The 25,822-nt window shown below is 34.3% G+C and overlaps 4 protein-coding genes across 4 annotated transcripts; 1 reads left to right on the forward strand and 3 right to left on the reverse strand.

The window, feature by feature from the left end:
• The first annotated feature begins 2,660 nt into the window (after positions 1 to 2,660).
• LOC146747643 (solute carrier organic anion transporter family member 5A1-like) lies at positions 2,661 to 6,554 on the forward strand. Its single transcript, XM_085497401.1, has 7 exons — positions 2,661 to 2,733; positions 3,394 to 3,574; positions 4,051 to 4,186; positions 4,525 to 4,697; positions 5,498 to 5,559; positions 5,663 to 5,793; positions 6,477 to 6,554. Exons 1-7 carry the CDS (start codon positions 2,661 to 2,663, stop codon positions 6,552 to 6,554), a joined length of 834 nt encoding a protein of 277 aa, XP_085353527.1.
• A 5,130-nt stretch (positions 6,555 to 11,684) lies between these two features.
• LOC144357893 (solute carrier organic anion transporter family member 3A1-like) lies at positions 11,685 to 20,889 on the reverse strand. Its single transcript, XM_085497403.1, has 10 exons — positions 20,857 to 20,889; positions 18,071 to 18,203; positions 17,411 to 17,659; positions 16,438 to 16,596; positions 15,583 to 15,763; positions 14,969 to 15,104; positions 14,439 to 14,611; positions 13,434 to 13,495; positions 13,095 to 13,342; positions 11,685 to 11,777 (listed from the first exon to the last, which is right to left on the reverse strand). Exons 1-10 carry the CDS (start codon positions 20,887 to 20,889, stop codon positions 11,685 to 11,687), a joined length of 1,467 nt encoding a protein of 488 aa, XP_085353529.1.
• A 437-nt stretch (positions 20,890 to 21,326) lies between these two features.
• LOC144357896 (solute carrier organic anion transporter family member 1C1-like) lies at positions 21,327 to 23,048 on the reverse strand. Its single transcript, XM_085496541.1, has 4 exons — positions 22,919 to 23,048; positions 22,610 to 22,671; positions 21,663 to 21,913; positions 21,327 to 21,488 (listed from the first exon to the last, which is right to left on the reverse strand). The coding sequence occupies exons 1-4, from the start codon at positions 22,987 to 22,989 to the stop codon at positions 21,447 to 21,449; spliced, it is 426 nt and encodes a 141-aa protein (XP_085352667.1). The 5' UTR covers positions 22,990 to 23,048; the 3' UTR covers positions 21,327 to 21,446.
• Positions 23,049 to 23,124: 76 nt separating this feature from the next.
• Positions 23,125 to 25,613, reverse strand: LOC146747644 (solute carrier organic anion transporter family member 1B1-like). Its single transcript, XM_085497404.1, has 4 exons — positions 25,205 to 25,613; positions 24,499 to 24,717; positions 23,671 to 23,851; positions 23,125 to 23,479 (listed from the first exon to the last, which is right to left on the reverse strand). Exons 1-4 carry the CDS (start codon positions 25,611 to 25,613, stop codon positions 23,335 to 23,337), a joined length of 954 nt encoding a protein of 317 aa, XP_085353530.1. The 3' UTR covers positions 23,125 to 23,334.
• Positions 25,614 to 25,822: the final 209 nt, after the last annotated feature.

Raw genomic sequence — 25,822 nt, forward strand, 5'->3', positions numbered from 1 at the left:
AAACAATGAATCCAGTTAATAAATGACTCCCCAAAATTATATTTCTTTAGAACAGCAAAAATGTATTGCCATTCCAAAGAGTCAAATGCCTTTTCAAAATCAATACAAAATAAAATTCCAGGTATATTCCTGTCTTTTGTGTAGTTCATAAGGTCATCTATCAGACGTGCACAGTCACCTATATATCTACCTTTAACAAAAGCAGACTGGAGTTCAGAAATAAGGGAGGGTAATACTTTCTCCACTCTCAAGGCAACACATTTAGCCGCAATCTTATAATCCAAATTTAACAGCGATATGGGGCGCCAATTTTTAATGTATCTGAGGTCCTTTCCTTCTTTAGGGAGTAATGATATCACTGCCTGTCTTTGTGTAATTGATAATTTACCCACCTCATACCCATAATTCAATGCTTTCACCACACAGGGTCCCACCAAAGCCCAAAATGTTTTATAAAATTCGGCACTAAGACCATCATTCCCCGGTGTTTTATTATTTGGAATTTTTTGTAGAGCCTCGTAAGCTTCCTTCAATGTAATTGGACCCTCACACAAATTTTTTTCAGATTCTTTTAAATGGGGAAGTCTCAATGGGTTCAAAAATGTCTCAATGTTTGTATTATCAGTCACAACTTTTGATAGGAACAATTCTGAATAAAATTTCCCGATTTCTGATAAAATATTCTTTTCCCCATGCATTATATTTCCTGATATATCAATTAAATTATTTATCTGAATTTTAGTCTGGTTAGTCTTTTCTAGGCCTAAAAAATATTTTGAATTTTTTCCCCCAAATTCGTAGCAATCTGCTCTCGACCTAATTATACACCCTTCCGTTATATAGTCATATTCTTCTTCTAGTGATTTTCTTTTGCCTTCAAGCCTATCCAACAACTGTTCCGATGGATCCGAATTATATTCCAATTCCAAGGCTAGTATTTCAACATTTAGTTTCTGAATCTTCTTTCTTTTTTCTGCAGCTCTTTTCTTTGAATAGGTAATTGTAAGACCCCTTATACGAAATTTAATTAAATCCCGAATTAGAAGGGGATTTCTCAGATTGTTATATTTTTGTAACCATAATGGAAAATTGTATGTGATTTGTTCGATATACACGCTATCATTCACTAAACTAGAGTTAAATTTCCAATATGAGGGCCCTCGTTTTGATGTTTTTATTGAAATGGAGAGAGTTATTGCCAAATGATCTGACTTCAATCCTGGTTTCATTGAAGAAGATAATACAGAAGATTGCAATGATTCACTAATCAAAAAATAATCGATTCTACTCTGTATGAGTTCAGGTCTGTAACGACTCCATGTAAAGCAACGAAAGTTTGGGTTTTGTATACGCCAGATATCAATGAGGCTAAATTTTTCCATTAGTTTATTATACCAATCTAATGATCGCCGCCATACTCTTGGATTCCCCCCTTTACGATCCAAAACAATATCCAATGCATAATTATGGTCACCTCCCCAAATTATTTGAGTATCAGGGGTAATATTCATTTTGTGTAGATTTTTGTTAACGATGTTTAAAAAATTACAATGATCAAGTTCGTAATTCGGACCACATGTATTTATAATAAGAAAATTATTATCTTCAATGGTTATCCAAATAATTAGCAAACGACCCTCAGAATCCCTAATAACACTATTCACCTCGCATTCTATATTTCTAATAATTATTATGACACCCCTTGATCCCCCCGTCCCATGAGAAAATATCACATTACCTTTAATCTGTGAGCACCACAAATGATCATTTTTTTTCTAGACTATGCGTTTCTTGAAGCAGAATAATATTAGCTTTCGAGTTCCTAATCCAGCTGAAAATTTTCATTCGCTTTTTATATCCCTGTAATCCCCGTACATTGAATGAGATAAAATTCAATTCTGGCATAAGTCACAATGATTACATATTTCAAAAAAAAATACTCTGATAATAATACACAGACACCCACGAAACAAAAACAAAAAAAACAAAAAGAGAAAAACCCAAAAAGTTAATGTTCAAATCTATTCACATGGAAAAAGATATTATGGTTGAACGCAGTTTTCTTACTATAAAAGGGGCCAACCTGCTGACTCGCGTCGAGTAAGTGAGTAAATCAAAAACAAAATGGCTCCCGTAAATAAATTCTCATCGTGGCGGAAAAAAAGTATGCCTATTCAATTTCTGGCAGTGCTAAAGAATTTATACTGCAGGATGTTAATTTAGAGACATGATGTCACCAGCATTGTAAACTACATTCCAAATATATGCTTGGAAACAAAAGTAATGACACAAAAATTCGAACGGAAATTTAAATGAATCGACGAGAGGCCATCTTTATTTTGAACGGAAAAAGTGAAGCCTAAATATGATATGTATACTGTTAATAATATAATAAAATAAGCACAATGAACCGATCCACCAACTACAACTGGGTTTAAACTATCCAATAAACGAAAAAAAAACATTGTTCTTTCTAAAAAACATGACGAATAAAAGGGGCCAACCGGTAAGGTGTTACAAGTGTTTAGGTGCGATATTCACGAATAGTAATGTCAATATGCCACTATAGAAAGACTTGCCGGATAAAAAAATGTGTTGAGCTTCTAAATCTATATCAAGTATCAACATATATATATTTTTTCGGTTGTAAAAACTAGAATATGAAGGGAACAATGAATCGATCGTTTCAATTGAAAGCGGAAATCCATACCCAGCGCAGTCCGAACACAGCAGGTAATTCACACCTTAGACAATAGCCGTTTCCAGACCAGAGATAGAGGGACTGTGATGGCCGATACCATATATGAAGCAGGATGTGCTCACTCCTTTCAAAACACCTGATATCACCTTTTGTTTGATATGGGGTCTGTTTATCCTTATCTTACTGATTAGACGATATCGTAGTGTATTTGTTAGTCTGGCGCAGTCGAGGCGATTAATTTGTTTTTGTAGTTTGAATAAAAACAAATCGCACTAACACCTCCATTTCGCAATTCTTTTATTTTATTTAAACTACAAAAACATATTGATCGCCCCGACTGCGCCAGTCTATACATTTGTCTGTCACTAGTGTTATTATATTTACGACTGGAAATATTATGCTCCCTCAGCAATTCCAATTAAAGTACTTAAAACAAGAGAACATTATGAAAATTTCTACATATTTTCACATGCAGATTTGAAAAATTGAATTTATTTTGAATCAAATGAAATAAAATTATAAAGAACATGACTTGTTGTTTGAGAAAGGAATGCTTCATGAATTACAATCTCATATTAGCGATTGGAATGGCTGAGTAACCTCTGCTGTCTGACGCTATATCGTTAAAAAAAAAACAGCAACACTTTTATTATATAAGATTGCAATTTGTTATCAGATGTTACTACTTACAGGTTTTCTTTGGTTGTTTCCCAACTGTCCCGCTAGCCTTGTTTGTGGATATATTATTAAGCGACTGAAATTAAAACTGACTGGATTGATGAAATGTTGCATAATATTAGTTGGCGTCATCGTTGTATCTAATGGTCTAGCCTTGGTGTTTCCGTGTGAAGGCCCTTATTTGGAAAGAAGCAGGTTAGTGATGAACAATGCAACCTCATTATCTTCAAATATTGAGACACAATTTAATTGATTTATTTCATTTTGTTTTGAGAAGTGTTTGAATATAGTATCTGAAGACTGTGCTTCTCAGTACTCAACTACATTGCTGTCAAATATCCAAATTCCAAAGTAAATACGACCAGGTATTTTGCAATCCCAAGATGCCACACCGAAAAAATAATATATATTTGTTGTCATTAATGAGCTTTTCATTTTATAGAGTGAATAGAGAAAACCTGTGCATTAATTATTTTCTCATAATGTTGTTTCAAATTTTCACCACTGCATTCAAAAAAACATTAAAACGTATAAAGCATAGTGAATCGTTTTATTGTTTTTTTTTCTACAGATTATGAAGCACATTTATATATAGGTATACTTCTGCTCTGTTGCATGTTTAAATGTTCGTAATATGCTTATAATTATAATAAGATATTTGTATGTTTCAGGAATGTCAGTCTAATCACAGAATGTAATACAGACTGTAGCTGCAAATTAGATCATTACCAACCTGTCTGTGGTTCAAATGGTCTCAATTATTACTCGCCGTGTTATGCAGGATGTTCAGAAAGTATTGGTCCTAAGGTTGGTTGATGGGTTCCATGTGACGTATAGAAAAATACATTGTTCACATGACATTTAAATGCGTGCTTAGTGGCGAATTAGGTTCTTCAATATAAATATCTAGAAATCGCTTAATTGATCTAAGTTAAACATAGACCGACATTTATAATTAAAAGCAGAACTATAATGGAACATATACATGATTAAGATGTAATGAAAACGATATGGGTGTGTAGTTTAGCAATTTTATATTAGTTGTTCATACATTGTGTAATTTTCTAGTCTTGTGAGCTGTGTGTTTATATGTTCGTAAGTTGCATGTATTTATATTTCTATGTTACCTTTTTCAAATTTATCAGAATTACTCCATGTGTGCATGTATTGACGACGTTAACTTGGAAAGCACATTTGCTTCCGATGAGCTGTGTATCGAACCAAAATGTAACTATATTGCCGGATTCATGTTTTTCATGGCAATATTCGCAGTAGTTAATTCTACAATTTATGTTCCAGTTACTATGGTTACCTTGAGGTAAGTAAATACATTGTTATTAATAGTTAATAATGTGAGAGCCAAAGCTAAGTAATATAATACATTCATTCATTCATTCATTCATTCATTCATTCATTCATTCATTCATGGTACAACTAGATAATTATATTGATTCATAATGTCGGATGTCAAATCTAGAAAATGAATTAAAACAAAATAAATGACACGGGATAAACCACCTCCGAAGTCGGGTATGCCGCAAGATATTGCACAATTGACGACATATATGCACGAGCCACAAGCGAGTTCATATATGGAGCAAATTTTGCAGTATCGTGAGGTATATCCAACTGTAGTGGTGGTTTATCGTTTGAGCTAAAGATAGCCAGAAGTATAATGTTCTGTATCACGCATAATACTATTTTTGCCGATTTCAGTCAACAGCAGAATTCATCCCCTGCTCCTATTTACTTTTAGGGCCTCGATATTACAAGCTTCTGGAGTTGTCTGAGGTCACATACTAAATCATAGAGGTTCATAGATAATATAAAGACTACACGTTTCACGTGTACGCGTATTATCCGCGTTCATGTTGAAGTAGAAGTCGTCCAAATTCATTATAAAAAATAAAGGTCTTCGTAGTCGTAGTTGTTGGGTCAGTTTCATATACTATTATGAATGAAATATTGTGTGATTATGTACAGTGAAATCCTACATACAGCTTACACGAACTGTCCTGAACGAAAAATAAATGCACACGTTACGTGCATAGGCGAACCTCTTTAGTATCACATAACGTCACTCAAGTGATATTGATTAGGAATCTTATAATATTTCAGGTGTGTTGACGAAAACAAGAAGTCATATTCTCTTGGACTAAAGACCATAATTCAAAACCTTTGTAAGTATTCATACCTCCCCGTGTGTTCTGTAACAGCTTTGCTTCATTATTTATTCATACTGAATATCACTCAGGCTAACTTATATGTTTGTCTTATTATTAGTGTTCATTCCGTATAGCATTGTAGCTGGAAAACTCATGGACTCAACGTGTATACTGTGGCGCGAGGAAGGAGGTGAACGTGGTGCATGCGCACAATATGACAATTACCTCTTCCGGGTGGTGTTCCTTGGTGTAAGTTGTGCCCTAAGTGGAGTGTCATTCATCATGTTTTGTTTTACTCTGTTCCTTCTCAAATGCCGCCATCAAGGTGAGGAATATGATGTTCAAACAGGATTGGCAAGTATACCGGTGAGAATTAAGATTCACATTGAAAACAATAAATTGATGTTCATGTCATCACGTGGTTAAAATATGATACAGTACCACAATTAAATCGATTGTATGATAATAATGGCCAAAATAGAAATGGTGATGTTATTTACCAACGACCTTCGTGGTTTGCTTGAAAATATGTCAGCTCCAGTATCATATTTTACATGGTGTTCAACTCGCATGTATTTTGAAATATTGAGAAAAATCAAAAGAAGATGAATATTTTGACTCTCGGTCAAAACAAACATAATGCGCGAATTTCAATGTCTTTAATTAAAAACAGACTTCCTAGTTCAAAAATACGCAAGGTAAATAACACATAACATGTCCATATTATACATTGCTTGCCTGTGTAGTATTTAAGTAAAGCTTATCACAAGTTTGCTTGACGCATGTTTATCAAAATGGGCCTTTTATATATTTGTATCCGCAAACAAAATTTCAATGACCGTATTTATGTATGTCGAATAAATAATAAAACAAAAAAACACACGCCAATCGTAAACATCTCTAAAAGCATATTTTCTGCTCCTTTTTTCCAGAGTAAACCAGAAGGCTCGACAACCCTAAAATTACTACAGAAAAAAAATGGCGTATCCAAGGTGGCAACAAAAATGTAATCTGGGTCATGAGACTAGGGTTTGACTTTTTTTCAGTTGTGAATGTGTTCATGATTTACTCTAGGTAATGTTATCAACAACTATGTACTTTTTCAATAATTCATAATAAATAGTATACATTATAACCAACATTTGTTAATCGTTGTTCTAAATAACTATTCATGAGCATTTATTCAGTAGCAAATGCAAATATTTGACGTATATTTAGGAAATAAGGACATAATAACACGCATAACAACCTCAAATACAACACTACATCAGTATCTGCATTATCAGCCAAGATAACGATCTGATGATTATTTACCGCCTTCAGTGGTGTATACAATTTGTGTTTGATCGTTTGTTTTAATTCTGGCTGCCTTGTATGTGGTCGGTCGTTTGAATGGGTGGTTGGAGGTGTAATACAAGTTCATTTATCACAAGGCAAACATAATGTGTAAACGAAGCTAAGGGTTTACTTGGTAAACTGACTGCAAGAGGGCGTGATTTACGACCAGCGATAAGCTGGACGAATTATCGTCATACAGAGGCTGAAATACAAGGGCTGAAAATGCCTAATAAAAAACAGCATTTGTAATACCTTGTCTGGCTGGCTGAGTGTTTGCTGTTCAGATACGCGGGTTTACTCCTTCTAGCACTTCAGTCCCGGTGATTTTCTAGAAATGAACGAAACGCATCATTATACGCGACACAATGATCATTAAAGTAGCAACATGGGGTAAACGCGTTGAAAATTGATTTGCAATTCAGACATTCTCTAAAAATTATTGAGCATGGTATTATAACTATCCATATATCATCTGTCCATGGAATACAATGTCTTGCAAGGGGAACACACTTACATTGCATTGGGCACGTATCTATCGATTAAATCTAGACCATATATTGCTATAACACAATTAGGCATTCAAAATCCATTACCTGATAAATAATTAACATAAATAACAAAAAACAAAAATCCTGCTGAAAACGAAGCCAAGTATCATATTGTCAAACGAATTACATGTCACTGCATAGATGAGTGAATAAAATTTACGTATAATGACGTCATCGAGTGTTCTTTATGATACTTATATAGAATCTTATATGACGCGTGTATTTAAAACATTTTTAATTTGCTAGAACATGCATGACGTGAATAATGAAAACAAAAGTCACGACATGAACAAATAATCATACATAATATATGATAATTTTCGTAATTACACGGAATATTACAGAAAAAAGATAATTCGCTATATTCTTTGTATTTTTGCATTTTATTTGTCTTGAATTATAACTGAAAGAAGCTGAATGAAACTACAAACTATTTTGTTTGCTCAACAAGTCATGTATGAACAATAACTTTATTAAATACGATTTTACTTGGTAAAAATACTGTGTTTTCTGCATAAAAAAAAAGAATTTCACAATGTAGAAAACGGAACTAATTAACGTTCGAAAACCGATTGAGGCAAATCTTTGTACTCACAGATACATGGGCGTGCAATGATGTTCGATAGACGTGTGAATAATTTTGAAGAACAACCAACAGACCTACTTACAACGTGTTTGTGGCTATTTTGATTTGATTGCAGATTTCACTGCTTTGTGAAATATCGCATGTAGTAGAAACTGACTCGTGTTTTTGTGAGGACGCCACCAACGGCACACTCAGTAATGCTAAGAATTTGCACATTTACAATCAGCATAATAATTAGAAACTAGACATACTGAGATACTAAACACCGGAGTGGAGATCGTTATTTAGCGGTTGTGTTAATCACATGCTTTAGTAGCTTACTGTGCCATTGACGCGCTTTACATGGAATGAATACAGTAATAACGAACAACGTCTGATCAAAACCAACACGTACAGCTGGGGACACACTACAACCCTAATACTCAAACCGGGGAAAATAATAATCAAGCTCAAAGGATGCCTTCGCTTTAACCATAATCTTGTTACTGCTTAACGAACGTTCATGAGTGCTGTTAAACCTCGCCATGCATGCGTCGATTGCTGACAGATATGGAGTGCATTGAGTCTGATTACATCGAGCATGACTATTGAAAAAATGCAAACATTTTGGTTTAAAAATATTCTATATAAATAATTACTCAAACTTAAAATTATGTCATGTATCAAGTCAAATGTGGCCAATCTTCAGCTTAATATTGCAAATCCTATACACAATGGGGTTGGTTCAAATGTAGGTCAAATGTGTTCAATCATAGAAATATATGACTGTCTTTAGACTAATACATGCAATCCTATATAAAATGTGTTCAGCACTATAAAATACATTTAATTTGATTTACTACATGATATATTTTGATAATCAATATATATTTTCGAACAAAACAAGTCCTTTTACTTTTGGCCATCCGAAACAAGACGATTGTCAAATATTCAGACAAATGTTTCCTTTCCCATCCAATTCTTTTCCACGTGAATTCTAGCTCACTGAAAACGGCCTTCTGACAAATATAAATCAGTTCTGATCAGTCACATGGTTTTGCAGCCATTTGGAATTGTATGTCAAATTGCGCAAATAGGTTATTTGATGTAGCTGATGAATAAAAGTTGACTAGTAAGAATGTGACCTGGTCCACATCCAAAATAAACACATTCACCAAAATAACCTTTATTGTGATGCCAACCATTTCATACAGCCACACAGGCAACTCGTTCAAATATCTGACCATGCCTTCACATTGTCAATCAACACTTCTACGAGTTGCAATGGCACTGTTTGCTTTTATTCATCCCCTTTTTTGCTTATCTGTCGCTCATTCAGATATTAGGTCACACATTACAATACCATGACTAGTCTAGAATTTTATTTCCAAGAACAACTAAATAAATCAGAACAAATCTAACAATTCTAAAACTATTTTAGAGACCAATTCTGTAAGTTTCAGTAGAGAGCAACATACAAAACCGAATGCTTCGTAACTGCAGCTGAGGTAGTACCATTACACAATGGTAGTGGTGGTGTTTACTTAATTTTCTGATGACCCTGTATTTTTATAATTCAACCAACCAATAAATAAATAAATAAATAAATAAATAAATAAATAAATAAATAAATAAATAAATAAATAAATAAATAAATAAATAAATAAATAAATAAATAAATAAATAAAATGGTAGCCATTTCTTGTTCACTGAGAGGTTTTTGACGTTGTTGGTATTATTGGAACATGAGAACACATAAATTCACAAACATAATTCCCTAATCTGGGCTCGCAATATCGAATGTTTGCTGTGAAATACAGAAACTTTAATAATCGCTGTTTGCGGTCACTCATGATGCATCGCTGTCACTAGATGCATAGCTGCCGTTCTGTGCATATTTAAATTTAGTTCGATGACGGGCGAAATAATGTTACCGGCAATAAAATAACCATGTACCCTAGCTATACTGCATCTACTGATGCGCTGTTAACAACCAACTTCCCAAATGACTCTGATTTTGAACAATATTTGTACAGCCGGCGTCTGTGTGCAATATTTCAAACAATAGGCTCGATCAAGCTAAAATGTTCAACATGTTCATGAAAAATTTAGTTTATTTCTGTATTCATTAAAAATTTCAAAACCATCACATAACAATTACGTACTATATTACTGTAAAATAATGATGGTGTAGTTATTTGGGACTCGACCGTCAACTACGAACACCATAAATAATGTTCGCGAACGAGAAGTCTGGTACGCGGTGTGTCCAAAAATGAAACACACTGTGTATGGCCGAAAATCGAAATCGAAATCGTTCTTTTTTGGTATTTGCCAAAACGAAAAAATGCCCGGTGGTGGCGCTGTTCAATACTTCTTATGCCGCTAATTCATAACTCACGGCTCGAAGGATACGATGCGTTTTATATCATATGTGGAATTAAATAATATGAGCGAATGGTACAGCCTGAATTATGTACATATATAAGGTACATTTGAACAATGTATTGTCATTAATCCTGGCTTATCTTACACTTTTGCCTACCTCCCTTGATTACATGTTGACTTCTACATAAGGACCATCACAGGGAAATGATATGGAAATATTACAATACAGCAATATCAGATTTGCATAAAAACAAAATGAATATTTATATGTTGCTATTTTCCACGCCACATGTCTATCGAACATCATTACACGCCCATGTAACTTTGAGTACAAATTGTCTATAATGATTTGCCTCTATCGATTTTCGAACATTAATTACGCGTTTATCATTTTAAAGTTGAGGGAGTAAATGTTATAAAAGAATAACATATTTTTCAACAACAAAAAAAGTAGCACAAAACTAGAACAAGGAAAACAATAATTAGTTCTGCACTCCTCAACCTAAATACGATTAGTATCGATATTATTTTATTCATAATAATTATTTGTCTTCTTTCAAAAATGCAGACAGTTTGAAAAATATTTTATAATGTTTCATTAAAGTGAGTAATTGCATTGACTAGATTAGTGGTGACTAACACTGCGATAACGACTTTCCGTGTTCAACATTGTGAAATTCTTTAGTTACGCAGAAAAACACAGTATTTTTTACCAATAAAATCATATTTAATAAAGTTATTGTTCATACATGAGTTATTGAGCACTCAACATTTTTTGTAGTTTCATTCAGCAAAAATACAAAATATAGCGAATTATTCTTTTTTCTGTAATATTCTTGTGTAATCGGTAACTACGAAAATTTGTTTGATTATTTGTTCATGACTAGACTTTTGTTTTCATTATTTATTTCATGTATTGTTTGTGCAATTTAAAAATGTTTTAAAAACTCGCGTCATATAAGATTCTATATTAGTATTATAAGAAACACACGATGACGTCATTACAGGTAATATTTATACACTCATCTATGCAGTGACATGTAATTCGTTTGACAATATGATACTTAGCTTCGTTTTCAGCAGAATTTGTTTTGTTATTTATGTTAATTATTTATCAGGTAATGGATTTTAAATGCCTAATTGTGTTATAGCAATATATGGTCTAGATTTAATCGATAGATACGTGCCCAATGCAATGTAAGTGTGTTCCCCTTGCAAGACATTGTATACCATGGACAGATGATGTATGGATTGTTATAATACCATGCTCAATAATTTTTAGAGTATGTCTGAAATGCAAATCAATTTTCAACGCGTTTACCCCATGTTGCTACTTTGTGTGGCATACAATGATGTGTTTCGTTCATTTCTAGAAAATCACCAGAACTGAAGTGCTAGAAGGAGTAAACCCGTGTATCTGAACAGTAAACACTCAGCCAGCCAGCCAAGGTATTACAAATGCTGTTTTTTATTAGGCATTTTCAACCCTTGTATTTCAGCCTCTGTATGACGATAATTGGTCATCGGACATCACGTCGTTCAGCTGATTGCTGGTCATCAATCACGCCCTCCTGCAGTCAGTTTGCCAAGTAAATCCCCTTAGCCTCGTTTACAATTATGTTTGCCACGTGATAAAGGAACTTGTATTACACCTCCAACCACCCATTCAACCGACCGACCACATACACGACAGCCAGAATTAAAACAAACGATCAAACACACATTGTATACACTACTGAGGGCGGTAAATAATCATCACATAGTTATCTTGGCTGATAATGCAGATACTGATGTAGTGTTGTATTTGAGGTTGTTATACGTGTTATTATGTCCTTATTTCCTGAATATATGTCAAATATTTACATTTGCTACTTAAGAAATGCTCATAAATAATTATTTAGAACAACGTTTAACAAATGTTGGTTATAATGTATACTGTTTATTATGAATTATTGAAAACGTACATATATAGTTGTTGATAACATTGCCTAGAGTAAATATGAACACATTCACAACTGAAAAAAAATCAAACACCAGTCTCATGACGAATATTACATTTTTGTTGCTACCTTGGATACCCCATTTTTTCTGTTGTAAAAGTAGGGTTGTCGAGCCCTTCTGGTTTACTATGAAAAAAAGAGAGCAGAAATATGCTTTTAGAGATGTTTACGATTGGCGTGCGTCTTTTTTGATTTATTATTTTTTTTCCTTACTTGTAAACAAGGTCATCGAAATTTTGTTTGCGGATACAAATATATAAAAGGCCCAATTTGATAAACATGCGCCAAGCAAACTTGTGATCAGCTTCTCTCCATTAAGAACAGGCAAGCAATGTATAATATGAACATCTTATGTGTTATTTACCTTGCGTAATTTTGAACTAGAAGGTCTGTTTTTAATTAAAGACATTGAAATTCATGCATTATGTTTGTTTTAGTTGAGAGTTAAATGTTCACCTTCTTTTGATTTTTGTCAATATTTCAAAATACATGCGAGTTGAACACCATGTACAATAGGATAATGAAGCTGACATATTTACAAGCAAACCACGACGGTCGTTGGTAAATGACATCATGGTTACTAGTTAGGCCATTATTATAATAAAATTGTCGATTTAATTGTGGTAATGTATCATATTGTAACCACGTGATGACATGAACATCAAACAGATTAAGCAATTTATTGTTTTCAATGTGAATCTCAATACTTACCGTTTTATTTGTCATTTCTATTTGAACATCACATTCCTCATATTGATGTCGGCGTTTAAGAAGGAACAGAGTAGAACAAAACATGATGAATGACACACCACTTAGGGCACAACTTACACCAAGGAACACCACCCGGAAGAGGTAATTGTCATATTGTGCGCATGCACCACGAACACCACCTTCCTCGCGCCACAGTATACACGTTGAGTCCATGGGTTTTCCAGCTACAATGCTGTACGGAATCAACACTAATAATAAGACAAATGTATCCATTAGTGATATTCAGTATGAGTAAATAATGAGGCAAAGCTGAGCACACGGGGAATTATGAATACTTACAAAGGTTATGAATTATGGTCTTTATTCCAAGAGAATATGATTTCTTGTTTTCGTCAACACACCTGAAATATTATAAGATTCTCAATCAATATCTCTTGAGTGACGTTATGTGATATTAGAGAGCTTCGCCTACGCGTTTTACACGTCCGTGTACGCGTAACGTCACGAGTTGCAGTAGTGACGTCATTGAGTTGTGTTAACGTTTTCGAGTGCGCGTAAACTGTGCACAGCTGATTCCACGTAACGTGTGCTTTTATTTTCCTTTCAGGACAGTCACTTATACCTTCGGTGATTTCTTCGTGTAAGCTGTATGTAGGATTTCACTGTTATATACTCAGACAATATTTCATTCATAATATTATATGAAACTGAACCAACAACTAGGACCACGTAGACCTTTAATTTTTATAATGAATTTGGACGTCTTTTCTACGATGCGGATTCTACACGTAAAACGTGTACTTTATATTATCTATGAGCCTCTATGAGTTAGTATGTGACCTCAGACAACTCCAATAGGACGTAAATAGGAGCAGGGGATAATTCCTTCTGTCGAATGAAATCGGCAAAAACAGTATTATGCGTGATACAGAACATTATACGTCTGGCTATCTTTAGCTCAAACGATAAACCACCACTACAGTTGGATATACCTCACGATACTGTAATATTTGCTCCATATATGAACTTGCTTGTGGCTCGTGCATATATGTAGTCCATTGTGCAATATCTAGCGGCATACCCGACTTCGGAGGTGGTTTATCCCGTGTCATTTATTTTGCTTTAATTCATTTTCTAAATTCTAAACATTATGAAGCAATATAATTATCTAGTTGTTCAATGAATGAATGCATGGATGCATGAATGGATGAATGAATAAATGAATGAATGAATGAATGAATGAATGAATGAATGAATGAATGAATGAATGAATGAATGAATGTATTATATTACTCAGCTTTGGCTCTCACATTATTAAATATTAATAACAATGTATTTACTTACCTTAATGTAACTATAGTAACTGGAAGATTAATTGTAGCATTAGCCATTGCGAATACTGCCATGAAAAACATGAAACCGGCAATATAGTTATATTTTGGTTCGATACATAGTTCATCGGAAGCAAATGTGCTTTCCAAGTTAATGTCATCTATACATGCACACATGGAGTAATTCTGATAAATTTGAAAAGTAACATAGAAATATAAATACATGCAACTTACGAACATATAAACACACAGCTCACAAGACTAGAAATGAATTTTATACTGGTGTATCGCTAGTAAAATTACATAATGTGTGAACAACTAACATAAAATTGCTAAACTAAACTATTTTTATTATATCTTAATTATGTATGTGTTCCATTATAATCCTGCTTTTAATCATATATGTCAGTCTATGTTTATCTTAGATCAAGTAGTGGCTTTCTAGATAATTATATTGAAGGGCCACATTCGTCGCTAAGCACGCATTTAAATTTCATGAGAACAATGTAATTTAAACGTGCTGTATATAGTCCATCAACTAACCTTAGGACCAATACTTTCTGAACATCCTGCATAACACGGCGAGTAATAATTGAGGCCATTTGAACCACAAACAGGTTGGTAATGATCTAATTTGCAGCTACAGTCTGCATTACATTCTGTGATTAGACTGACATTCCTGAAACATACAAATATCTTATTATAATTACAAGCATATTACGAACATTTAAACATGCAACAGAGCAGAAGTATACCTATATATAAATGTGCTTCATAATCTGTAGAAAAGAAAAATAATAAAACGATTCACTATGCTTTATACGTTTTAATGTTTTTTGAATGCAGTGGTCAAAATTCGAAACAACATTATGAGAAAATAATTAATGCACAGGTCTTCTCTATTCACTCTATAAAATGAAAAGCTCATTAATGACAACAAATATATATTATTTTTTTTTGGTGTGGCATCTTAGGATTGCAAAATACCTGGTCGTATTTACTTTGGAATTTGGATATTTAACAGCAATGTAGTTGAGTGTTGAGAAGCACAGTCTTCAGATACTATATTCAAACACTTCTCAAAACAAAATGAAATAAATCAATTAAATTGTGTCTCAATATTTGAAGATAATGAGGTTGCATTGTTCATCACTAACCTGCTTCTTTCCAAATAAGGGCCTTCACACGGAAACACCAAGGCTAGACCATTAGATACAACGATGACGCCAACTAATATTATGCAACATTTCATCAACCCAGTCAGTTTTAATTTCAGTCGCTTTATAATATATCCACAAACAAGGCTAGCGGGACAGTTGGGAAACAACCAAAGAAATCCTTTATGTAGTAACATCTGATAACAAATTGCAATCTTATATAATAAAAGTGTTGCTGTTTTTTCGTAAAGATATAGCGTCAGACAGCAGAGGTTACTCAGCCATTCCAATCGCTAATATGAGATTATATTTCATGAAGCATTCCTTTCTCAAACAACACGTCATGTTCTTTATAATTTTATTTTATTTCATTCAAAATAAATTCAATTTTTCAAATCTGCATGTGAAAATATGTTGAAATATTCACAATGTTCTCTAGTTTTAAGTACTGTTGCTAAGGGGGCATAACATTTCTAGTCGTCTAATGAGTAAGAGAAGGATATACAGACCCCCATATTAAACATAAGGTGATGTCATGACTTTTGAAAGGAGTGAGCACATCCTGCTTCATATATGGTACCCGTCATACATCACTCTGAGGCATACTGAAATAGTGTGTGCGCGCAGACGAAGGTCTACGCTAGACAAGAGACATTGTATTTAACCACAAGTTTATCATATCTGCCGAAATGAATTATGTAGAATTATGATTTAGAAATACATTCACGATTATGTAAAAAATGTAGGTGTTTAGTTCTTGGTTCATGGTTTATTCTAAATAAGAAATCAATATCAATAATAGTAGTCAGGAAAAAAATATTTGAAAGTTTCCACTGAAATGAATGTCATACATACCTATAATTAGGTTCCCAGTACTAAATGTGAAATCAAGATCTTTTTGGAAGTACTTCGGCAAGAATATTACGAAGCCAACTGGTTGGTTGAGAGCAAAGGCAATCACAGTCAGTAGTAAAATTGGATTTTTCAATATGTTCCATGCAGTGATCAGTATTTCTAAAACATAAAGTACACATTATTGAAATAATACAACATTATTATGGATATTATTAAGACCATGATACTTTAAAAGAAGACAATTTACTAATTTATTATATATATATATATATATATATATATATATATATATATATATATATATATATATATATATATATATATATATATATATATATATATATATATATATATATATATATATATATATATATACTCGACAGACGTTGTTTCCAAGGACTCAGTTATGGAATTATCGATTTTCTAGTACCAATGAGAGAATTTTATCAATGTTGGGGTGGTTTTTCCCATGGGTACCATGATTGTCGCTTGAAACGTAGTACATACTGTATACTCCATTGTGTCAAGGAATTGTTTGCCGCTTTATAAAATGATCTTATGCATGGCGATGACTGTCGATGTGGAACAACTAGACTATGGGACACATCCGGCTAATTCAGGCACTCATAAGCCTTGTAACGCGATGCGTGTTTATGAAGCCATTTACATATTTTGTTCAGAAGAGTGCCATCTAAGCGCTATCACTTCAAATCTGCCATGTTTAAGGTCGCTATTTTATAGTCAGAATAAACTAAATGATAATCAATGTTCATTTTTCATATTTTATATTTGACTTCTCACTTTGGTACTGGTTGAAATTTGAAAGTTTATATGACCGCGCTCTGGAACATATAGATTTTACGCTCTCAATGTAAATTGCGCATCAAGGAAATTGTTACCTTTTCCGTGGAGTAAAATGTTCATTCCGCTATATGAAGCATCGTCAGAGCTCTTGGTATATCTGCTTTCCGACTCGGGGATCTCTTTCCGCCCCCTGGCATTTCTCTTGGGATGAAACAAAACATAAACGACAACAACAACAGTGTGACAGCTCCGCCAATTCCACCTAACCACCATGCTCCAACCCAACGTGGATCTTTATCAGTTAGACCAATTGTGCTCATATCTACACGGTAAAAATCTACGTATATGCTGAGGCAAGCAGAGCTGATGACGCCAAATCCAAGAGGTAAACCTATGCCCCATGCCGCTTCTAGTATGCCTGTGTGAAGTCAAATATGAATAGACAAATCTATACTGTTTAAATAAGCATGACACTTCTTGTTAATTGATTTGAATTACGGAATTATATTAATTCATTATTATTTTTACTTAAAGATACTTAGTGCGTGAATACTTTCAAATATGGATTTAAACATTGAATGCAATAAATATGCTAAAATAAAGGTAATATTCCGCCATGTTCTTTTCTATTAAATGCGCTTGCGTGGTTGGAAGACATTACTTTACCTATATTTGCCTCAAATAAGCCCCCATACGTAGTACAATGTTGACAGCAAATTGTGTGTAAATTGGCTGCAAACGCCGAGAACTTTATCACACACAAAAATGTTATATGTGCCATCAATGTAATTTCCGGAAGTGTGAAATCAGGATGGGGATGGTAACTTGCAGGTAGTTGAAGCAGGTTGTTGATTAAGATGTAGCGCTCTCCAATGGACATTGGTTGCGTGCCACATACTCAAAGCCGTCACTTCCTTAGTTTTGCACATAGGCAAATGATTCGTCACGGTATATTTCAATGACTGAAACCAAAAATAGGAATACTTTGGGCTATGGGCTATTTTGACCTACGCTATAACTGTTTTATTGAATAACTCGAAGAATATTTGTGTTGTTGGTAGTCAAATTCATAAGGGGATAAACATTGTCCTCATTCAGATAACTCGTACTTATCTATTATGAGGCGGATGAAACTTCTAGCCTGCCGTAGGTGATGTCCTTCATAACCATTCATGGGCGGCATAAACCTGTACTTGCCTGTACTTCAATTGTCGAGTTACTCGACTCAAGGTTAGAGGTAGGAAATGGTTCATCATGAGTTAGTTGGATCACTGACTGAAGAATTAGAAATTTTACACTGACAGAAGAACACACTCAAACCAATTCCGGGCACATCACCCTTTATTTAGTTCATTCCCAAAAATATTTTTAGAACAGTAAAGACAGAAATTATCTGTAGCATTTAGACTTGGCATATAAATATAGATATAGAAATTCTGTATATGAATGCAAGTGTGGTTGGTTTACAATCTGCATAAGAAACAAATGAAGTTACCCATCAGGTATGAGGACATACACCGGATCACAATACAATTTATAGCCAATTTATTATACAGTATTTGGTATATTAGCCATTAACCTCATCGTGGTTGCTGCCCGGCGGGGGATGCATAGAACTTGCCTAATGGGGTCGTACCCCTGAAATGAGTCTCGTTTTTCGGATTTCAGGTATAAGTATCGGTCTTATTTCTGGTCAAGATTGGTATAAATATCGGTAATATTTTTCTGATTTGGTATACTTGTTCAACCCCCAGTTTTTGATAGCGAACCCCTAAGGAGATCACAGAGAAAGTGAACTGTTGTTTCTCATTTGACAACCTAAATAATCTGAACATTGTTTTAATAATATGCTCTTATGTAAGTGACAGAGCTGTTTCTATGGTCAAAATGCATATTTTAATAAATCAATAAACAATGCAACTGTTGGTTTACATGTGCTTCTATTGGAGATGCTCTTTTAATGGAGTAAATACAGTAAGTGTTTTATTTGGAATAAACAACGGTAACAGAAATGGTACTTTGGTATAAATATGGGTATAGATTTTGCCGCTATCCAGGTATAAAAAGGGTCACACTTTTGAGCACTCAGGGGCACCTCCCTACCCAACTATATATCAACTGCCCCCGGGGGTTGCTGCGTAACTCAAGTTATGCAGATGAACAATGGGCATATGATCAGATCAGAAAAAAATACGTCACGGATGTACACGGCACACCTGATACAATTACGGACCACTTGTTTCCTTTAAAAAGTAAGGTGTAAGTTGCACTCTCATGCATATTTATCATGAGGGAACAACTTTGGTTTGATAACCAGTGAAGGGTGAACAGATTCCTACAAAGAAACTTACCCATTCAGGAGAAAAGTATCGAACACATAGTAAGAACAATATAGCGACAATTGACGAAATACAACAACGAGTGGCCGACATGATATACTGGTATTGAAGTTGGTATGCTGCCCTCTATATTTAATTAGCGTCCGAGATGTGTCCTTTCGTTTTCGTCCTGCAAGTCACCTTTTATAAATTATAGGAAATGCGTGGGCCGTAATGAATGAGTGTGACTATTCAAATACTTTGCCTTCTGACAATATATAAGTGTACCAGAGGTCATTGGTTTGCTATGTTATGAATGGATATAATGTGAGGGTTGACTGCATTGTAATATCACGAGCTGTTTTTCATTTATGTTCCCTTTGTTATGGGTATGAGCGGATTGGTATATTTTGGCAGATAAACATGGAGGTCGAAGTAGATGTTTATTATTGTCTGTTCCATTGATATCTCAAGAACCAATTTTGATGAAACTTGATAATATATGCTATTCAATAATGCACAAAGTTTATTATTTTTCGGTTCATAACCCTTGCATACTAATTACCTAATTTGCTTATTAAATATCCAAATTCAAGTATTTTCACAAGCAGTTCTGTATTTTTATGTAAAACTATGTGTTTACTTGAGTCAACTATTAATGTGGAGACGTTGACTTACATATGTGATACACGGTGCAGGTTAATAATTGACATTAAGTGGTTATGCATTCTGAAATTGTTTACTTCTCGCATACCTTGTCAACAAATATGAAAATGAGTACGCACCTTTCATCGGCTCACCTCACTATGAATTAAATTTCTTTTTATGGTTTCGTGTTTCTGATGGATAATAATTTCATTTTAATTTCTATGCTCCTGTACCAAAACTGGTATCAGATTGGCGAGCTGTATAAATGCATTGTCATTAAATAAGATAAGCAGTTCATTCGTGACTGGATGCATCATGTTACATAGATACATTATTCGCCCATTGCTCTTCTATGCAAAAGTTTACGTAACATACGTACGATGAAGTAACACGCAACCTGTGACGGTGTCGCGAAAATCATTTCCTTATCGTAAAAATTGTAAAATATGTCTTCATCATTGCATCATTAAAACATATTTACTTATTTTATAGAACACCACAGAATCATGAGACATAAAAATACCTTTTATGGAGAAAACATATTTTATATAAGTTTAAAAAAACCACGCTCATGAACTTATTTATATACTTTTTTGAACTGTAATGAACGCATATAATATGGTTCAATTATATTATAGCGGGCGCTCACCTCCTCTGCGGTAAAACTACACGTCAGGGCCATATTGCGGCTGCCTATATATACTGCCATTGTATTTTTCAGCTTTTGTGTTTTCAAATATCTATGTGCTATGTGAGAGAGTGTTACTCACAAATGACAAATAATCTATTATGGAAGCATAAACTCCTACCTTAAAAATATAATTATATATGTTTGATTCTTATTGCTCTGGCATATCCTGAGTAATATTGAACGAATATTTTTAAATTACGTAACTCATATTATGACACATGTATTTTGGAAATGGGGTTAAAGCGCGATAGTCGTTGTGTTTGAATTTCATGTAAATAAACAATGTATTTTACACGCGTTGTATACGTCGCTATGAGTCCCTTATCGAATAGGACGCGACGCGACGACTGTCGTCCTTTAATAATTGGCTAACCGATTGAATAACTATATATTAGGAGAGTACAATAGGAATAATAAAGATCAACAAATCACAACTCATAAGACATTTAGTGAAATTAAAATAACTCAAATTAAAATAAAACAAAAACAAATAGGCGTAAAGATGACCATGTTCGTCAATTGTCGTTGGTTTTAGGCACATATGAAACTCATGTCTTTTCGAGAAGGATTCCCAAGATATCGTCGGGGTCCTGTATAAGACAAAAAAGGAAATGTTAATATCTGAGGTAAAGTAACTGGGTTGTCGTTAGTTGATCCTACATATGATTTTTTTCAGACTTGCTTCCAGAGAAGATTGTGATTCGATGCATAACTGTCGAGCCTTGCCCTGATTCAGAATGAATTATACTGTATAGTTTACTCACTGCAATACTGTTGGTGGAATATTCAACACGTTCCTCAGATTCCTTCATTTCTCGTTTTCTGAGTATAAATAAAACACCGCTGTAGAACAATACAGCAACAATTCTAACAGAAATGTCTGCTCCTATGAATAGTACACGAAACATGGCGTTGTTGTATTGTGCACATGCCCCACGTACACCGCATTTCTCTCGCCAGAGAATGCATGTGACATCAATGAGTTTCCCAGCAATAATGCCCAATGGTATGGATACTAAAAAATACGCAATTAGACAACACAGTATAAGTAAGTAGGCGGATAGTTGGGTTTGAATCAGAGGCACATTGTATGTCACATATCACAATATATCACGAATGCTGAATAAAACTAGAAAAGCATATGGGTGGCATTAAATACACTAGACAAATAATTATGAGACACACCAAAACAGGATGATGACATGCCTTCATATGATGCGAGTACATCGTTATAGGAAGCTGACCGTTATAGGAAGCTGACATGCCTTCACATGATGCGAATACATCAATTCATGATGCTGACTCGTGATGTAAATACATTATGTAATGACATGATATGATATTACGACGCAATATTACAGGATGCAGACTTACTACTACGTGATGCAGATACATCATCGTATGATAGACATACATTACGTGACGTAGTTAAATTGCTACGCAAAGTCGATACGTAATAACGTGTTGCAGAATTTTATTTTATTTTCTGGGCAAAGAAGTTTATGACTCGTGCAAACAATATTAATTCAGAAATGATAGGCAGATTTTTTACCTTATTCTAAAAATCCCGTTAATTTTGCTGTATCTCAGGAACATATTTGGAAAAGCAGGGATGGGATGTCATTTTGGGGACCATATACTTTCTATAGCAGAATGCCGGGATGCTTTGGAATTCCTTGATTGGAAGGGAGAATACAAAAACCCAACTTACTTAGTGAGCCTATGATGGTTTTAATTCCAATTGCAAATGACTTCTTGCCCTCATCAACACACCTGTAATGATGGAGTAAACATGTGAGACATGTGCACAGTGACAGTTTATTTGTCATAGTACGGTGAAATTTACGCTAGATTTGAAGTGAGTTGAAAGGAATTTGTTTTCAAAATACATGTATTATACATTCAATCACGTAATCCATAAGTATTTCGTCACTAAGACAGATTACACTGGCATCAGGGCTTATTCACTGGGTTACATAATGTGAACGTACTTGCTTATATGTGATTATAACTAACTGACCTTAATAAAACCATGGTGCTTGGTAAATCAGTGCTACACTTAGCAATGGCGGTCAACATCATAATAAACATAAACGGAATAAAACGCGCACATCTCGGTTCAATACATAGTTCACTTGTAGCAAACGTAGTCCCGGGCCTCTTATTATCAATACATGTACAATCACTGTAATTCTATGAGTGGAAATGAAAAACGACAGAAACAAATTTCACTGATCAATACAAACTTGGATTTATTAGTATAAATAACTAAACATGTTCAATTCGTATATTTTGGGTAAAATCTACACTGAAGACACCTATGAACGTGAACATTGTATTTTGACCAGTAGTAACGTTGAAGGAAGAGAATATAACACTAATTGATTGATAATTTATATAAGGTACTTATACTAAATCGGAAGGTAGCGAATATGTTCAACCAACCCTAGGTCCGATCGATTGAGAACATCCTGCATAACACGGCGAATAATAACTGAGACCATTTGAACCACAGACAGGTTGGTAATTATCTAGTGTACAGTTGCAATCTTTGTTACATTCTGTGGTCAGATTACCATTTCTTCAGTGGGCAAAAAAATAAATAATGCAAAATAAAGAACAGGTGGAGATCGTATGGGACGTTGAAATGATAACTGAACGTTGGTATTCTCCTAAACATCTTTAAAACTTTTGAGCTGCGCCAACAACACTTCCTAGTGATTGTATTTCGACATTATATGCATTTTGATGCATTTTTGAGAGCTTACTTGCCTGCTTCCGACAAGATAAGGCCCTTCACAAGGTAAGAATAATGCAAGACCATTTAATACAATTAGACCACAAACGATAATTATGCAACATTTAGTCAAGCCGGTCAATTTCAGTTTCTTCCATTTGATAAAGTATCCCAAGGCAATATTCACGGGGAATTCCGGAAACAGCCACATGAATGCTACAGACAAATCAGAAAATATACATTATAGCTTACATGAAAAATTATAGTATAAAAAGATGAAAGTATAGTTGTGATCACACATGGAACATACAGGGAAAAACACTCAATATAAGCGAAAACCTGCCTATGATAAGGTTTGCGGTACTTGCACTGAAACCCAGATCTTTTTGAAAATATTTCGGTAGAAATAACACAAAACCAACAGGATGGGAGAGAGAACAACCAATTACGGTTAATATATATATAGGGTTCTTCAGAAGGCTCCACACAATACGCAGCAATTCTGAAGAAAACAAAAAACAGTGAATAAACTACGTACTATTAGAAATTTCATATTGGAGCGTCAATCGGATTAATTATTAAGGAGTGCGATAGTTTCCTCCTAGCATATAAACGTCGAGAAATGCATTAAATCATTGTTGAATGAACACCTCGAGTAGAATAATGTAGTAGAGTAAACGTGTAAACATCAATGTTGATCTATACCCGGGGTATGTACCCCTTCCTAATCTTGGCGTGTATTGTTATGTACAATTTCGAACCTTTTCCGTGAAAACACACGTTTCGTCTCTGGTATGAATCACTGTGCGACTCCAATGAACTAAGTTGATTCGTGTTGATGAACTTTTGCTCCCTTCGCATACGTTTCGGAAAACAGAAAAATGGTATAGCTATCACCGTCAAGGAGATGAAACCAGCAATACCAGCCAGCCACCATGCTCCAACCCAACGTGGATCACTTTCAGTAATTTTTATAGAAGACATATCCACTCGGTAAAAATCCACGTATATTCTTAAGCATATTGAACTGATGACGCCAAAACCAAGTGGTAGGCCAATTCCCCATGCAGCTTCAACAACTCCTAAATTCAAAATGACAAATGGAACAATAACTATATGTGACGATGTCTTTAACATTGTTGTTATTTTATTAATACTAGGGTGATCGGATGTTACGACACACTTCTCAGTCAGAGGCTGTAAATCGCATAGATCTAAAATACTCTGTTATTATCACCTGCCAAATATGCTAATTTTCCCCAGAGACGTCTTATATTCTTTACTAAGTACTCTCGCTTACCGTTTATAACCTCTTATTGTATATATATAGATATATTGTGTATTCAGATTACAAACCTTGCACTTTCATTCATATGCAGACTGTAAACCGAACATTTCCAGTGCTATGTAAACTGTACATACCCATACTTTCAGTTTAAATGTGTGGAGTTTACGACTTGCATGTAGGTTTACAGTCTACATAAAATCAACAAAATGTTTACAAAAATAAACGATCAGCCAGAATAATGGGTCACTTGAATAAGAATAATACAAATATAGCATACTTACCAATGTAGAAAGATGACTTATCGCCTGAAAAGTCATCTATAAACGAAAACCCAAGCGTATTGTAGCAACTCGAACCAATTCCAGATAAGAAACGGCCAATAAATGACAAATAAAACGCCAGAGTGTCTTCTTCTTTGTATACGCGCACGTTTTCCATGCACGACTGACTTGTATTTGCATGAACCGTAAAACAAAAACGCGCATCTCCATCGCTGGCAGAATAATTACCGGCCTGATCGTATGAATAGGGCTTAGACAAAAAATGGGGTAGAATACTGGAAAATAATGATAAACTCGAGATGAGAACACCAATTCCGATCCATCGTGGTCTATGTCGATTCTGTCCACCAAGAAAATAACTGATAAATGGAATACCAATGAGTGAACCAATGGAACCAGCACTTGTCATAATGCTTACTTGCTGAATTGAGAAACTGATGGAAATAAAAAAAATCCCAGATGTACTAATCATATAAAACTCTTTGGAAGCTCTTGGAGTATATTTTAGAAAAAATGTTTGCTGGACATCAGTGAAATCAGTGGTTTATATCCAATATTTCTCTTAGCAATATAAATTTTGATTTTTGTTCTGGTTGAAGCCGCTTGAGCATTTCAATT

This window comes from Saccoglossus kowalevskii, chromosome 3 (genome assembly GCF_978046115.1).
Source record: "Saccoglossus kowalevskii chromosome 3, keSacKowa6.1, whole genome shotgun sequence".
Lineage (NCBI taxonomy): Eukaryota > Metazoa > Hemichordata > Enteropneusta > Harrimaniidae > Saccoglossus > Saccoglossus kowalevskii.

Excerpts from the sequence above, each read along its gene's own strand:
- LOC146747643 (XM_085497401.1), top strand. The coding sequence starts at position 2,661 with ATGAAGGGAACAATGAATCGATCGTTTCAATTGAAAGCGGAAATCCAT. Across the intron at positions 2,734-3,393 it reads GCGCAGTCCGAACACAGCAG|GTTTTCTTTGGTTGTTTCCC; the intron begins GTAATTCACACC and ends TACTACTTACAG. Across the intron at positions 4,698-5,497 it reads GTTACTATGGTTACCTTGAG|GTGTGTTGACGAAAACAAGA; the intron begins GTAAGTAAATAC and ends ATAATATTTCAG.
- LOC144357893 (XM_085497403.1), bottom strand. The coding sequence starts at position 20,889 with ATGGCCCTGACGTGTAGTTTTACCGCAGAGGAG. Across the intron at positions 18,204-20,856 it reads GTAGTTTTACCGCAGAGGAG|TCATTGAAATATACCGTGAC; the intron begins GTGAGCGCCCGC and ends TTTTGGTTTCAG. Across the intron at positions 13,496-14,438 it reads GTTACTATAGTTACATTAAG|GTGTGTTGACGAAAACAAGA; the intron begins GTAAGTAAATAC and ends ATAATATTTCAG.
- LOC144357896 (XM_085496541.1), bottom strand. The coding sequence starts at position 22,989 with ATGTTTATTATGATGTTGACCGCCATTGCTAAGTGTAGCACTGATTTA. Across the intron at positions 22,672-22,918 it reads AGCACCATGGTTTTATTAAG|GTGTGTTGATGAGGGCAAGA; the intron begins GTCAGTTAGTTA and ends CCATCATTACAG. Across the intron at positions 21,914-22,609 it reads AACCATCATAGGCTCACTAA|TATCCATACCATTGGGCATT; the intron begins GTAAGTTGGGTT and ends CGTATTTTTTAG.
- LOC146747644 (XM_085497404.1), bottom strand. The coding sequence starts at position 25,613 with ATGACAAGTGCTGGTTCCATTGGTTCACTCATTGGTATTCCATTTATC. Across the intron at positions 23,852-24,498 it reads ATTTTTCTGTTTTCCGAAAC|CATTCATGTGGCTGTTTCCG; the intron begins GTATGCGAAGGG and ends ATTTGTCTGTAG. Across the intron at positions 23,480-23,670 it reads CCTTATCTTGTCGGAAGCAG|AAATGGTAATCTGACCACAG; the intron begins GCAAGTAAGCTC and ends TGCCCACTGAAG.